This window comes from Molothrus aeneus, chromosome 6 (genome assembly GCF_037042795.1).
Source record: "Molothrus aeneus isolate 106 chromosome 6, BPBGC_Maene_1.0, whole genome shotgun sequence".
NCBI lineage: Eukaryota > Metazoa > Chordata > Aves > Passeriformes > Icteridae > Molothrus > Molothrus aeneus.
The window spans coordinates 5,960,720-5,976,909 of NC_089651.1; the positions used below are offsets into that span (position 1 = coordinate 5,960,720).

At 44.4% G+C, this 16,190-nt stretch overlaps 1 protein-coding gene across 3 annotated transcripts; it reads right to left on the minus strand.

Annotated features, from left to right (window-relative positions):
• Nucleotides 1–9,117: 9,117 nt before the first annotated feature.
• ARL14EP (ADP ribosylation factor like GTPase 14 effector protein) lies at nt 9,118–15,377 on the minus strand. 3 transcript variants are annotated; one of them, XM_066551890.1, is made up of 4 exons: nt 15,264–15,377; nt 12,583–13,081; nt 11,602–11,729; nt 9,118–10,602 (listed from the first exon to the last, which is right to left on the minus strand). In XM_066551890.1, the coding sequence occupies exons 2-4, from the start codon at nt 13,003–13,005 to the stop codon at nt 10,374–10,376; spliced, it is 780 nt and encodes a 259-aa protein (XP_066407987.1). In that variant the 5' UTR covers nt 13,006–13,081; nt 15,264–15,377; the 3' UTR covers nt 9,118–10,373. The 3 variants fall into 3 exon arrangements, with proteins under 3 accessions (XP_066407987.1, XP_066407988.1, XP_066407989.1); XM_066551891.1 differs by lacking the exon at nt 15,264–15,377 and adding an exon at nt 14,966–15,241; XM_066551892.1 differs by lacking the exon at nt 15,264–15,377 and adding an exon at nt 14,917–14,937.
• Nucleotides 15,378–16,190: the final 813 nt, after the last annotated feature.

Below are 16,190 nucleotides of genomic sequence, written 5' to 3' on the forward strand. Positions count from 1 at the left end.
GCACTCAGAAGTCTCTGCTGCCATGGTAGGATGCAATGAATCCCTTTCCATGAGCACTGGAAAGGCAGCATCCCACCACAGCCTGGACTTGGACATCTCCAGGGGTGGGACAGCCACGAGTTCTCTGTGCCAGGGCCTCAGCACCCTCACAGAAAAAGAAATCATACTAGTTATATTTGATTCAAACATGTGAGACTCTCTAATTTCTCTCATTTTCTCCGATTTCTGAGATGCTGCTGAATGAATGTAAAATTTAACACCAGATTGCACGTGTACAGCTCTTGGAAAAAAAGCAAAGCTTTAAATAAAAAAAAAAAGAGTTGCAGGGGATCTCTTCTTATAAATCCATTCTGACTCCAAACAGCAGCACTCTCTGCATTTTTGGAGGAGACAGAATAGATTTAGAAAGTGGCTGCCTATCGATTTATTGTCTTTATGCTGGACATAGGTTTTTATTAAAGAAAGCAGATGCTCAATAATGTTAACTAGTAATGGGAATTGACTTTTCACTAATTGCACAGAACCTGGCATTAATACACTTTAATAGAAAATAGGCTTGTGCACTCCAGATCAATCCAAAAGTTTTTCCTGAGTACGCTGCAGACAAAGGGCTCCAACAACAGCACAGCTAAATAAGACATTGTATTTATTCACTTATTATTCCTCCAGTCATTGAGACAGGGAAATACCTCCAGGGAATGAGGGAAATGCTTGACCTCAGCTGCTTTTCCACTCCCTGTTTGCTCCATAGGGCTCAGTATTTCCTGGTCTGCTGTTCTGCCCCATTTACCCAGTTTGTAAACAGAGGAGCAATTTTGTCTGCCTCAGGTACTGTGGGATGTAGGCAAAATAAATGTTTTGGATGTATGACATGAGAAATAAAATAATTTATCACTTAACAGAAATATGTTATCATTACTATAATTATTGTCATCATCATCACTATTATCATTCATATTGTTATTAATACTATTATATTTGTTTAAAATGTAAATGTTATAAACCAAATTCTCTGTATGTTTATTTTCACCATCTGGCTTCTCACTAGGGGATCACAAGGGGATTAACAGCACCGGGGCCTGAACCCTTCTGTGTTATCTGGGGTGTGTATCTCAGTGGGGCTCAGCTGCCTCCCAGGACAACCTCATGAAACCCTTTTTGTGGGGCCTGGCAGGGCAAAGCCAGTGGGCACAGCCAAAACCAGTGCATTTTCACCCAAGGGGTTGGGAACATTTACTGAAGTGAGGCTTGTTCCCATGGTGCAGTTAACAGGTACTTTGCAATGCCTGCCAGGCACCTCCAGGAAAAAGATGAAGACAAATGAAGCAGGATCAAGCCTCAGTCCCTGTCCCTCTGAAAGCCTTGCAGGAAATGAGGCCACGTGCTCTCAAAGCAAACAGTGGTTCCAAGAGGAGCAAATTGGAGTCCCAACCCTTTTTAGGCACTATTACCAGTCCAATAAAGCAGCTAATAATAAAGGATTGCTGCTTTATTTCCTGCATTTAAATAAAAGAGATTGGCAAAACCTTGCTAATCATTTCTGACGCTGAAGCACTACAGCAGCAGACAGACTGCTGGAGAAAGGCAGGAACTGCCAGCAGGTTTGGATTTCTGAAGGGTGGGAGTCCATGACTTCATCTGAATGAAGTTTGAAGCACCCTGACCTCTATAACCACAGCTCCCATAGCTCTCAGCTATTTTAGATCCTCTTTAGCCTTCTCTGAGGCAGCTGAAGGAAAAAGCCCCATTGCCCAGGGTGCTGGCAGTGAGAGAGGGGGTGACAATACTTTGTGCTTGTTATAAAAATGTGGTGTGCCACAGGAAAGTCATTTTTTGTTCTGTGCTGTGTGTGGGTGGCGCAGCTGGCACAGCTGGCACAGCGGGACTGCGGCCATGGCTGATTCCCAATAGATGAGCTGGGGGACAGCACGGCTGTGCTGCTCCCCAGGAAGGGGAATCAGCTCTGGAAGAGGAACTTCTCACTTCTGAGATCTTCTGGCTCACCTCAACACTCCTGTCAGGAGGCAGCCAAAGCCTCTCAGAGGGAGAGCCCCTCCATGGGAGAGGGGATCCCCCAGTTCCCCCTTGGGCTGTCCCCATGGCTCCATCGCTGCCATGGGGGTGATGCCTTGGAGCTAGAGCAGAGGCTGGACAGAGCTAAAGAATCAAGCAGGGATTGATTCAAAGCATCTCCTCCATGGATCCACCTTGGGCAGCACCAGAGCCCAGCCAGGCCTGCACCCAAGATGAACCAAAATGGCCCCAAAATGCACCAGCGCTCCCGGGCTCTCTCCCTTGGATCAGTTCTGCTCCATTTGCATCTTGCAGTTCATTGTCCCATTCCAGCTTTAGCCCCTGCAGTCCCACCCTGCTTGTTTTTCTCTCTCCAGCCCACGGGGTTTGTGCTCTGGGGCTGAGATTGGGATCATTTGTCCTTGGTGCCCAGCTGGAGCAGGAATTGTTTTGTCTCCCTGCTCTGTGCACAGAGCTCAGCATCCCCTCATGTGAAGCCCAGACCCACACACTAAAGCAGCACAGAATGTGAAAAACAGAAAAGCTGAACCAGTTGGGTATAGGCGGATGCAGGAAGGAGGGAGGTCCCTCTGGCAGTGTTTCAGGCTGAGGTCCTTTGCCATTTGGAAGGACAGGGAATGTGTTCCTGCAGGCAGCTGAAGGGCCCTCAGGGTGCAGCACACGTGTGTTGGTTTGGCTCAGTTTTGGTCTGGGGACCAAAACAGGGATGAACAGCCAGAGCCACATCACCAGTGCCAATTTGTTTGGGCCCCTGGACCTGCCTGTGGCAACAGGAGGGCACCACAGCTGCTGTGGGCTGAGGGTTTTGCTCTGCAGCTCCTCCACCCTATCTGATCTCCCCCCCTGGGGAACAGCAGCCCCTGAATTCCAGCAGTTCTGAACTGCTCAGAACACTGGAATTACCTTTTTGCTTCTTTATCTTGCTGCTTGTTGTTTATCAAAGCAATGGCAGCTCAAACTAAGCTCACTGCTGAGGGAGTATGACTAGGTTGCCATCGTTACTATTTAAAAGGCGTTAAGATTCTGCTTATTCAAAACTACTAATGTATAATTAATTAATATCCTGTCCTGAAGTGAACTTGCACAACTATCAATCAGTGATAAAGCCTCTTATCTTTGTCCTCTTTCCTAAAGTGGTGGTTTATACTGGAAGAGCCCCTCTGCTTGTAGTGCCAGACACGTTGCTTGTGGATACCTGCAGAAATGCAGGGTCACTTGCCCCACAGGAATGTTTTATTTAGTCAGACAGCCCTTTGAAGTGAAAGGGTAACCATTTCTGAGCATAACCTTGGCCTTGCACTTCTAGTAATTATTCTTTAATTTCATTACCCTATTTGGAATAGATTTGTAACTGGAAAAAAAAAATTGATGTTCCCTCATGCATACTCTGACATGCATTATTTGCTTTTTTTCGTCAAATGTAAATGTTGTCTGCAATTCCATCAAAGAAAAGAGAAAAATTAAAAAAAAAAAAAGTTGAAATATCTGTAGCCATTTTGGACATGTGAGAAGCACCAGCCACCAGCGCTGGGTGGGAAAAATATTATGAAAATATAATAATAATAATAATAATAATAATAATAATAATAATAATAATTGGTGTCAGTGGAAAGAAGAGATGTGGAAGGGGAAAGGGCTCCAGCTCTGCTCCTCCAGAAGCTCTGTTGCACATGGTGGTGTCTGACTACTGAATAATTACTAAGGTCAATACAATGGAGTGCAGGTGCCCTTTCCTCATAGCCTGTGGGACAGAACACACACTCAGGCAGAAAAGTGGTTTTGCTTCTTCCTTCTTGGGCAGATTCAAACTAATCCAGATCAGTGGCAACTTAGAGCCATGCCACTTGTACCTGGTATTTCTGAGAGAGGAAATGCACCCAGTTTGGCTGGGTTAACTGCACATTCCAGCCCTACAAGCACACATGTGTGCACACAGACACATCACTGAGATCTGGCTCAGCCCTGCACCATTTGGAGCACTGTGCAGACAGAAATTAAATAAGTTACAGGTACAATGTTGGTGAGGTGGGTTCTGCCACTCTGCAGCAGAAATAGAACTTCTAGAAAAATCGAATAGCCAAGGAGGCAGGATGTGCTCAGAGGGTGGACAAGGAGAGCCATGGCTGGGCCAGAGGAGCCTGCTGGGATGGAGTGTGCACACAGAGCTGGGTGCTGCAGCCCCTCCCAGCACAGAAGGAATTGCAGACGTGTTCTGCAGCAGCTCCTGTGACAGATGTCCCCTCACAGCAGCCCTGCATCCTCATCTGCTCCAAAGCACAGCCAGCCCAATCTGTACTTCAAGAAGTCAGCAGCTCTCAGACAAAAAATTAACCCAGGGGAGTCATAAAACAGAGAGGCTAGGCTGGATAAATTTGGCCTTTCTGGGGTTTTTTGATAAAAGCAAAACCCAACCTTCAAACCCAATAGGAAGAAATAAAATCTTCTCTTGTGAAAAATCAAATTCTGGTTTTGTCTGGAGATATAACCAACTTTCATGAGTACAGTTTGTTTATACTGACCACATCCAACAGAAAGCAGAAGCAAAGTCATCTCTTCTGCTTGTGCCTGTCTGGCTGCCCTGTCCCCATCTCCAAGCCTCATCCTGGGGGAAACATAAGTACTGAAGTTCAGATCCAGGCATTTGGCACTTCAGGCTTCTGTGTGTCTTTAGGGAACAATCCTGCAAAGGTTACCCAGCATTTTATTTTGGGAATCCCACAACAGAAGGCGATTTTATTTTAGGTGTACACTCTGTAGCTGCTTTTTTTCCATGGTGGCTCCTTAGGATCACAAGATCTTGGGCACAATCTCTCCTCCTGTTTCACACAAAACCAGTGAGGGTGAGAGGTGACTTTGTCCAAACAGCTCTGTCAGTCCCAGCATTTCATGCTGACATGTTTCACCTGGGCAGAACACACCTCTTTGCTTGGCTTCCTTCACTGCTCTAAGCAATTCCACTCCAAGCCCCAGGACTGTTATTTGGAGCTCACTGGTGAGACATGGAACAGGGCAGCTGAGGTTTGGGGCTCCCTCAGTGCTAACAATTTAAGGAGCCTGCTGGAGGTTTGACATCCTGCACCACAGGTGTATTTAACAGAGAACTAGCTCTGATTCCTTTCTCTTTTTTTAGAGATTGAACTGAAATTCCCAGGAAGCAGCACAAAGAAAACAAATGAAAACTAAGCCAAAAGATAATCACTCTAATTACAATGACTGCTAAAAAGAGATGGTTAAGAGAGAAGTTGCAGGAGCATTGAAGCCAGCTGTCAAGATCCAGCCCATCTGATTGAAAACTGACAAGCAAGACAGCTGAGAGTGCACTGCCATGTTATAAAACAGAAGGAGAGGAGCAGCTTGGAGGCTTGAGGGTGGGGTTTGGGGTTGTTTGTAGGTGGTTTTTATTGTGTGCTTAAAAAACTTGCAACAGAAAATGGATGAAGTGAGAAGAAAACTCATTCTCACCTGGATTATAAGGTACTCTAATGCAGGATTAACTAGAAAAAGAAATGGTGAATTAAGAAAACTTATGTTACTGACATTTGCTAAAATCTTATTTTCTACCTTTAAGCCAAGTGGTTATGTTAAAAGGTTTCTCAGATGACTTGTGAGGCCTTAAAAGCTGTGAATGAAGTAGGATCTTTGCATTTCCAGTGATTTCTCTTTGAGAATTTAAGTTGTGATGGTGCTGGTAACCAGTTTGCCCAGGCTGCACAGCTGATGTATACATACATATACTTATATTCTTTTTAATATGTTCCTGTTTTCTACTTCATGGCTCTAATTCAGCAGCTACAACAATCAATTTAAAAGTAGGTAGAGCTATCAGTTAAAATGCAAGGAAAACTGAAAGAATAACAAGGAGAATAACAATTCAGAAGATGATAGAAGAGAATTGCTTTGACTTGAGGCTGCAGGCTGGAGCTCTGCAGGGAGCCTCTCTCAGGAGGTTGCAGTAGGTGATGCTGACATCTGTGGGTGAGATGGAGAGCTGAGCTTGGCACCAAAGTTGTTAATGCTGTCCTGACTGGAGCTCAGAAAGGCAAGTCACTCAGTGTGTGATCCAGGTTTCATCTGCTGCTGAGTACATGCACAGGGCTGCTGAAGGGAAGGAGAGAAGAATTAAAGCAATTTTCTCACCACTTGGTTATGGTGGGAGAACCAGGCCAAGTCCCTCTCCTGTCTTTTCCCTAACCCAACCTCAGGCTAGACTGCTTCTGGCTGCTGCTCTAGGAAAATGTTTTCCCTGCTTGTGTGGAAAGTTTTCCATTTTGTCAGGAGAGCAGGGCCCTGCTGTGAGTGCCTCCTTGGCTACCCAACACTGCATTTCTGAGGCCATGTTCAGGCAGGAGAGCTAAACCAAACTTTCATAGTGGAAAGTAAAATTCAAATGTATCTATTAAAATGTGCTGTTCTTCTCTGGAAGAACTAGCAATCACCGAGGTGTTTGGGGATTGGCTGCAAGGCTCTTAGCAAGCCCAAAAAGCAAATCAATTTATCTGAAGTGCAAATCCTGTGCCTGAGTCAGCTTTATTGCAGCCTCGTGGCTGTGGGTGACACTTTTCTCATCCTGTGCTCGATTTTTGAATGCTTGCATGAATTCCTCTCTGAGGAATCCCCCAGCTCTGGGGTCCCATCTCTTGCAGGTGCAGCACAGAACTCGTGGGCAGGTTTGCAGTAGGCTGATGCCCTCTGCTGGGTGTGAGAGACTAGAAACGTGGAAATTCCCTATTTCAGAGTGGGATAGTGGCACAAAACTCCTTCCAGCATTCAACTGGACAGTTTAATGGCAAGGGTTCACACCTCCCTACAATGTTTTTTTAATACATGTTGGAGGGCAGCTGGTGATTTGAGATCTAATTGGTGTCTATTTGATTTGAAATCTAATAACAGTGGTTCTGGTTATGGCTTCCACCTTGGTGAATATTAGATGCAACTTGTAATTAATGATCTTTGAATATATTAATTTCAATGAACTGCTCCTGTGCCATTAGCTGGCTTTAAGAGAATGTATAATTTAGAGAGAAGTGTCTGAAGGGGCCTTTATTTAAAGTTGCATTAGTGTGGTATTGGTTAGAAACCAGTATAAAGATGAACAAAGTTTTCAGAATGTTTGCTGAGGAGTTACTGGGGAAAAAAACCCGGATCATGAGGGACAAGCTACCATATGTCAGCACACCCTATATTCCACTGAGAGATCAGCTGAGAAATGCTGGAAGTGCATTTTTGAGACACAAATACGACAAAAGAAAATTGGGAATTTTAGGGGAAAACAAATTAAAGCTGGAAATGGTGTGTTTGTGTTTTGCCATGCGACTGAGGACTCTTAAGGCCTTGATGCTGACTGCTGTAGCTGTTTCTGTCACACACCAAGGGGTTTCAGTGAGAGTTGGTGCAGTTGTCCATTCTGGCTAGTATGAGTAATGCCTATGAGAAAAGGCTAAAGGGAATATGAAAACAGATCTCAAATAGGTATAAATTTGTCACCTTGACCTTCTCCTTTTCATTTAGAAGCTTTAATTCTGACTTCTGGATTTACAAACTTACAATTTTTGGGTAGGTCTGTCCACTTCCAGATCTTTCTGATGTATTGAATGGTAAGAGACTCAAAAGTCAGAAGTTGTCTTATGTTAGTTACTGAAGTAATGAATTTAACTGATTAAATAAACCAAAACCCAGATCCATGCTGTGTCTAAGGATAAGGCTATTACATCCTCCCAAAGATAAATGTCTTTTTGTAGCATAATGCTGAAAAAGTTAGTGTAAAGCTTCTCTGAGTTAATTACCTGACTGCACTATGCTGTTGAGTATTTAACACAAATAATCCCAAGGGATAGTTCATTGGTTTTAAATGTTCAGCTTCACAAAGGGGCACATCCTGTCTCTGGTCTGACCACAGGTTTGTGCAGCAATTCTCACAGGGTCATTTTCTAAACATGAAGTGAAGTTTGCTCTCTGTGAGAAAGTAGAGTGTTAAGGACTGGCTTGGTTTCTTACACAATTCTGAAGCTTCTGCTCAATAAACCCAAACTGATTCATGGGATACGCGTTCTTCATAAAGCAGAATCTTTTATTATCATTGATTTTTGTCCCTTTACTATGTAAACTTTGCCAAGACATAAATTTTTGCAATTAATAGCAAAAGGAAAGCTTTAATACAGCCATTGAGGTACACCTGGATTTTGGATTTTGTGGAAAGTAGTTGTTTTCTTTGGCTCTATTAAAATAATGTCATGTTTAACAGGCTTAATTGTGAGTAATTCTGGCAGATAGGGAAGGACATCTGCTTCCCCACACATGCCCTCACTTTAAAGGATGACAAAATAGTTTGTGTGGTCTTTATAAGAACAGCAAAAAGAGAAATTCATGCTGTAAGCAGGTTAAATCTAGCGAAGTTTGACTTGCAACAATGTCTTTTAAGAGGAAAATGGTTGTGAGGCATGTGGAACTGTATAAAAACATGCTAATGAACTTAAGGACACACTACAGCCTAGGCATGTTAGGAAATGCAGCTAAATGGAAATGTCATAAATATGTTAGGAGGACATGGCAACAGCCAACACCAAAATACCATTTTTTTTTACCAGAAAAAAGCCCAAACCCTAAGTGTCCTCAGGGACAGTAGTCATTATTTGCATTGTTAGGAAATGAGTGTTTTATTTGGGAAAGTAATCACCTGCTAGTGCAACTGTAAAATGAGAGGTTGAATGTACTAACTTTGCACAGACTTCATGGAGGTGCAGAAATGCAGTTCTAATCATGAGATGCTCTAGGCACCTTAAGTAGTTAATTAGTTAAGTAGTGAATCCAAAATCTGGCTGTGGACCTGAAGGGGTTACACTCATCACCCACGTGGAAGCCTGTTAAGTTTATTAACAGTGGGTACTGCCAACTCTGGTCTAATTAAAAAAAATAACAAAAGTATGTCAATGACACAACCCAACCACTTTTCCCCTCTCACTCTCCTGGAAGTTACCTGTTTATATTTTCACCTGACTGAAAAGATTGCTTAAGAGATGAAACAATGAGAGACATCCACTGCAACAGCTGCCAATGCTCTGACAAAAAAAAAAAAAAAGAGTCTGATTTATTTTTAGAACAGATTTAATAAAAATGTAGCATCTCAGTGCTTATACTCCAGCAGGACCAGCATCTGTCAGCATAACTCAAAGCATAACTTTGGATTTTGGCAAGGCAACATTCAGGACGCTTACCAGAACAGAAAAAGAACTGCTGAGCACATTGCGAGGTTTTACAACTTTACCAAGTAAGTCTGCAAGAACTTAACAGTATTATTGAAAAAATGCAACCCAGCAAACCAAATCACCAAAGGATAGGAAATTTATACAAAACACAACAAAAATACAAAGAATAAAAATGTTACTAAGACTTAATTTACAAAATCTTTTCAATAAACCTTCTTATAGTGTAAAAGTTTAATATTACGAGGACAGATAATGTATCAACTGAAGATCCTTTCCATTCATCTGGGTTCTTTTGGTAACAGTCTAGATAATCTTGGTTTAGAAAGAGACACTCAAATTCATTTCAACTGCCTATAAACTTTAAAAATCAGTAAAAAGACAGAAAAACAGGGAGAGGGCTGTTGAAGTACTGGTTCAGTCCAATTACAGACTGGTAACAGAGCAAAATTGTTTTAATTTTGTTCTACAGAAATCAACAAAGTAAGAAGTAATACTTTAATACAGTGCCTTGACAGGTTAATTTCAATATTTTAATATGAATTCATATCCTTATGAATTCATAAGGATAACTTGACCTCAAATCCCAGTAACTGGGATGAGACCTGAACACCTAAATGCTTTTGACTCCTTTTTAAGTGAACAGGATTGGATTTACCAGATGTAGCTTCAATACTCTATAGAAAATACAGTATTCACTATTAATACTAGAAAGAGAGCTCTATTAATACTGCATGTAAATTCATTGAGAATTTTCACATAAAACAGATTAAAACCCACGAGATCCTGAATCTGAGAAGGAGAAATGAGGGATACACAGAAGATGGTACATTCTACAGAGCAATGTATGAAAGAATAGCGAGTGGCTCAGGACAGATCACATTAGAATTCAGCACCTTGTAGTTGAATACAGCTGTTCAGTGAGATCCTACCTGCATGAGTAAGGAGCCTGACTGCAGTGCAAACACAGCAGTATGGTTATGTCCATAACCACACTGAAAACGACTGTGAAACTGGGCGCATTCATCCCGTGGGTCCTGACCAGTCCCAACAGATGACAGTCAACCAAACCCTGCATGTGCTGTGTTTACCCAGAGCATGGCCCATCCCCTCAGGATGGAGCAATGGCCAGGATGGCCCCTAGCCCACGTGCTTGTTCCTGATGATCTCCCCTCCCTCGATCTCGATCTGCTCGTAGAGCCACTTGCGGTCGCAGCGGCACTCGGTGCCGCACTTGTTGGAGCCGCACTTGGGGCAGGCGTAGAAGCAGCCCAGGCAATCCTCGTCCAGGCAGTCACACAGGTCCATCCCGCTGTACAGCAGCAGCCCCTGGCTGTCATACACCTTGCTCTTGGCTGGAATCACTTGCCTGTGCAATCAAAAACAAACAGGTATTTTTTCCGTGTTAAAATCCCCTTATTGTTTTGATGCTAAGTTGCAGAGATTTTTTTAGGCCGGAAGGAAAAAAGGAACTTCCCGGAAAGAAGTTTTTCTTTTGTCTTTTGCATGTGTTTTTTCACAGAGGTGTGTACAGCCTTCTAGTGGCTAAAAGCTTTGCATCACTTCTGTGAATGCTTCCCATGCAAAACCAGGACAGGAGGGGAGTTTGCTTTCTTCAGGTGCTCACTTTAACACTGTCAATCTCAAAGATACCTTACTGTGTTTGGTAATGTTTGTCAGCCCTAATTGCATCTCCAAAAAATTGTATCTCCATTCTGTGCCCAAAATAAGCAGGAGAAACAGAGGGAGAGGGAAGGATGTGTAGTTGGTGAGCAGCACATTTAGTGTCTGTTTCTGTCTGGTACATTTACACTTAATGTGATACAACACACTAATGTGATTATTTCTTGTATATTTTGACAAATGGAATTTTTTTTTCTATTTTTCGATTTTTTTTTAATCAGTCACATTAGAAGGTTGTAACTTGTTATCCAGTATTATCCAATTTGGATATTAACTTTGTTTTTCAAAAGGAAGGTAAGGTCCTAACTTGCATGCTTTTGTTTACCCAGTGTAACTACTGAGTTTACAGAAAGATGATGACCAATATTTTAAGTGTAGCCTACTTGATCTTACTGTATTCAAATTTATCTTATTATCAGAATTTTAGTTTATGTATGTATTAATAGCTACATCTGTGGTCTGTGTAGTATTGTGCTTCACAAACACCTTTTTGTGTTTGCCTGAAATATGAACTGTAAGCTAACGTTTTATCTTCTCTTTTATTTCTCTCAGGAATGAGAGGGATCTTGAACATCCCTAAAACCAAGAACCCAATCCATACACACACACAAGCATGTAACAGGCTGACCACCGAGGCTATTTTATTTTCAAATGAAAGTTCATGTAAACAGAGCTAACAAATTACCTGTCTGAATTAAACACTGAGATTTTTGTTTGCCTTCTTTTTTCCCTTTTACTGGTCTCTGGAGTGAATTCAGTCTGTCGTCCTGGGTTAGCAAACTGGAGAGACTTTAAAGCCTTAGCTGTACGCCCCTAAAGGAAGAGAAAATGTCACTTCATTAGAAATACAAAGCTTAAGAAAATATCTAGTCAAGGATATTGTAATAACTTAGATGAATTCTTGACCTATGATTCTATGATTTCCCAGGAGGAACAACTTAAAATCTTTATGCTGGAGAACTATACCTGTCTCTGACCCCAGCAACACAAGCTTTGTAGTGGCAGTTTTAATCAACGCTTTCAAATCATCCTCCTCATCGCCCTGACACATAATTGAAAAATACAGCAGGGGAAGGAACAGCTCCTAGGGTGCAACTCCTCTTTGCTCAGGGTGCAGATTCCCTGTGCACAGCCTGAACACTGCAGCCAGCAAGGCACCAGCCACATTCCCAGCTCAGCACCCGTTCATCAGTGTCCCTGACCAAATGCCACGGCCTTCACAGCCCAGACACCACAACAGCAGTACACTTAATGCACCTCGATGCAGGCTCATTTCATAACGAGCTGCAGCAGAAAATGCCTTCTTTTCCTTTTTAACTGAAGAGACACCTTTAGAAGCACCTTTTGCAGTGCTCAGTTTCAAGCACGGGAGTTTGTTGTTTGCAAGGCTTGAATAACAGCTTAAAATATCAGCAGCAGTCTGGCATTCACATGAATTTATAAGTAGACAAAATTTTTCAAAACTTAGAGGCTGTATTATTTAATTAGAGAAGAAGATTTTAAGGTTCTCCAAACAAAGGTTTAAATACAGTAAACCCCTGTGCATCTAAAAGACTACATCCTTTCTTATTTCTAGGTGAGAAAAATTCAGTTTATGTGGTAGTTCTATGAAGTGTAATAGCTTGCAGAGCTCAGAGGGGATGGGAAAACTGATCCATATACATACATCTGGATCCAGCCTTCTCCTCTGTCGCTCCTCAGGTTCCACATCCACCCTTCCATTGATGATCTGCATACACTTGGGACAAAGCTTCCAACCAGGAACAAACTGCCTTCCAAACTTGGCGCTCAGGAAAGCTGCGTCGTCCAAGTCAATCGCTCGCAAGTTTTTCTTTGACAGTTTCCTGTGGATGTTAAAGGGATCACAGCAGGATTTTTGCAAGTCTTCAAACCTCTCAATGTAAATTTTGGCGTGGTGGAAGCAGATTGTGTTGTTGTCTGACAGGGTTATCCCAGTCCTCAGCTGCAGCAGCAGGAGGTCAGATGAAGAGATATCTTGTTTGGTTTTCAAGCCAGTGTGACGGGTGTAATAGATCTTGTGGCACTCACTGGTAGCCTGGAGCTGAACTCCAACTGAACAAGGATCCATCTTGCTTTATCAGAACAACTCATTTATTTTGCCCAAAATAAATCTTTGAAGCCTTTAGGTTTCTGTGAAGATCACCCTAGAGAAAGCATTAAAATCAATCAGATTTGCAGTGCAAACTTTTCTCCACAAGCCTGACATACTGGATTTAAGTAATTTTAAAAACATGTAAAGAAAATATAGCCTTCCAGTCCAGATAAAACTAAAATTTATTCTGGAACTAAACCATGCATTTTATATTCCTTTCAGAGGCTTTTTTTTTTTGGCTAAAGTAAGTACCTATTCAAAATGTTTAGTGGCATGACTGTCTCAAAAGCAATCTGGGAGCAATGTGGATGAATTGTTCACACAGATCTGGTCATTGGTTTTCCTGGGGACCCCCACTCTTGGGACAATCCCTGCTAGCCAAGACGCAGCTGCCCCCAGAAAGGGACTGCTGATGGCTACACAATTCATCTAAGCAGTTTTCAAGGGGTGAAAAAAGCTGCAGAAGGTGGGCTGGCTGGTGTCAGTCAGCAATTCCCATCCAGCAGCACTTTGCTGTATGTTCTTCCCACGTGCATCAGGTGCAGGTAAACACCCTGGATCAATCTGAGCCTTTCCAAGAGCCAGGCTGGGCTATGCACCGAGACTGGCAGTTCCAGATGTGTGCATTTCTGGGTCACGTGGCTTTTGTGTGCAGCCCTCTGTTGAGCAGTTATTTCACAGTTAGACACTAACACCAAATTAAATTACCAAATGCCAAGTGAGCCACTACAGACTGATGTTGGAACCCTGGTTGCTGAGAATTTCAGACTTTCTGTGCTGGCAGACACTGACCCCCAAGAGAACCTGAGGCTGTGGAGAAGGCTTCCAAAATGGAATGACAGAACTGGGATTGTGGGTGTGGAGTTTGAATAGAAGTGTGTAATATCACAGGGTTGAAAATGTAGAGTTTAAGGTTTCAGAATATAGTAATATAAATAAAGCAAGATGGAGGTTTTAGGGTGGAGGCTGGTCCTTCTCCTTCACCTTCTTTTCCATGGGTTTGGGTGGTTTTGTGTAATTGGATAAAAAAGTCCACACTGTGGGCACGGGTGATTGGTTATTGGGTTAAAAGTAACAATAATTTAGGTCTCACACCCTGCTTGTTGCTAGCCCGGTGCTGGCCCTAACACACCAGAGCCTGAGCCCATCTTGCACTATTTTCCACCACAATGTAAAACCCAAACTTCTACCAAAAGAAAGGAATCACTTGCTCTCAAATCCTCCAAGAACCTTAATTACAATGGGTGTAGTTTAATTGGGATGCTTATGTTCACCTACACCCTGTTCTGCAAAGGCAAAACCCAGAAAATTGGAAAAGCAGTGTACTGGTTGTGTCTGGGAGAGAGTCAAATTTTTCACAGCAGCTGGTGTGTGAATGATTTTTTAATCTTTTTTTTAAAAGACCACCTATCAAACTTCACCATCTTAGTGAACCAGCTCTAATGACAATCTTTAATTATCAGCTGCACAAAGTTTGTGTTTCAAGCCAAGGTAACTGGAGCTGTTAATGACCAGAGTTCACTGCAGCCGAGTTAACATTTGAAGAGCAATTCAGGCAATACCAAGTAACTTTACTCAAAGAAGTTTGTTACATCCAGCCTGCTTCAAGTGCTAATGTGCATTTTAGACTGATTCCTGCTGTGGAAGATGGGGTTCGTGTGTGTGTGACTGAAACACACCATGCCAATATACAAGTGATAGTCTGAATTTTCAACGTGGATTTTAAGTCAGGACTCTTGGAAGATGTTCTTATTGAGAAACTCAATTTGTCTTCTAAGGAAAAAAACCCGAAACCAAATAATTATTACAATGTGTGGTATCTGTACTATGCTATGTGATATTCGCTATGTGATATTAAACTGCACAAAAGCACAACAAGTCTGTCACCTCGCTTTGTTCAAAGGACAGCACTGCTGATGGACCACGGGGAACTCACCCATTAATCCACAGCAATTCCTGGTGGAAGCTGCAGCGTTCCTCCTCCGCCTGGGAGGAGCACACGGCTGCTTTTGCTGTGAGTTCTCCTTGGCGAAAGAGGAAAGCGCTGGAAACCCCAACCCCCGGGGTTTGTGTGTGCGATGTAACCCAGCGCTCCCCGCACACCCGAGCTCCCTGAGGGGCGGCAGGCGAAGGACGAGGCCGCCCCACGCCGGCCTGGCAACGTCCGGGGAAAGGAAGGGCCGGCCCTTCTGCTCTCTCCGGGCCGCCCCGCTCCCTGCCCGCCGTGCCGGTACCTGCCCGCTGTGTGTCCCGCCGTGTGGGCCCTGTCCCGCTCCGGCCGTTGGCTCCGTCCCTCCGCGCTGCCCGGCGGGTGGCGGCCATCAACGGCGCCTCGCCACAGAGCCCGGGGCGGCCGGAGCGGCGCTTCCGGCGGGCGGGCGGCCACAGCGACACCTGGCGGCGCGGAGGGGCGGCCCCGGCCTGAGGGGCCCCGTGATTCCCGGTGTTTATTTCCCGGTGTTTATTTCCCGGTGTTTCCCGGGGCCGGTGCTGAGCGAACGCCCCCGGCACGGCCGGTGAGCGGAGGGCCGCGGCCCGCTGCAGGCTCCGCCGGGCTGCAGAGCGGCGGCGGCGGCGGGGCTGAGGGAGACCGGCACTGAGCGGGGCCGGGGCCGTGCCGGGGCTCGGGAGTTGCCTGTGCTGTCCCGGGAATGCCCCGTGCTGTCCCGGGTGTCACCTGTGCTATCCCGGGGTTCTCTATGCTATCCTGGGAATGCCCCGTGCTATCCCGGGAGTGCCCTGTGTTATCTCGGGAACGCCCCGTGCTATCCCGGGAGTGCCCTGTGCTATCCAGGAGTGCCCTCTGCTGTCCCGGCAATGCTCTCTGCTGTCCCGGGAGTGCCTTCTGCTGTCTTGGCAATGCCCTGTGCTATTCCAGGATACCCCGTGCTATCCCGGCAATGCCCTCTGTTGTCCTGGGAATGCTCTGTGCTATCCCGGGAATGCCCTGTGCTATCCCGGCAATGCCCTCTGCTGTCCTGGGAATGCTCTGTGCCCTCCTGGAATGCACTGTGCTATCCAGGAGTGCCCTCTGCTGTCCTGGGAATGCCCTCTGCTGTCCCGGGATACCCTCTGCTGTCCCAGGTGTCACCTGTGCTATCCCGGGATGCCCTGTGCCCTCCTGGGAATGCCCTGTGCTATCCAGGAGTGCCCTCTGCTGT

Bases quoted from the DNA above. Each gene is read 5' to 3' on its own strand.
- ARL14EP (XM_066551890.1), bottom strand. From the start codon at position 13,005: ATGGATCCTTGTTCAGTTGGAGTTCAGCTCCAGGCTACCAGTGAGTGC. The intron at 11,730-12,582 runs GTATGTATATGG...CTCTTCCTTTAG, and splicing joins GGAGAAGGCTGGATCCAGAT to GGGCGTACAGCTAAGGCTTT. The intron at 10,603-11,601 runs GTAATTTGTTAG...TTGATTGCACAG, and splicing joins TCAGTGTTTAATTCAGACAG to GCAAGTGATTCCAGCCAAGA.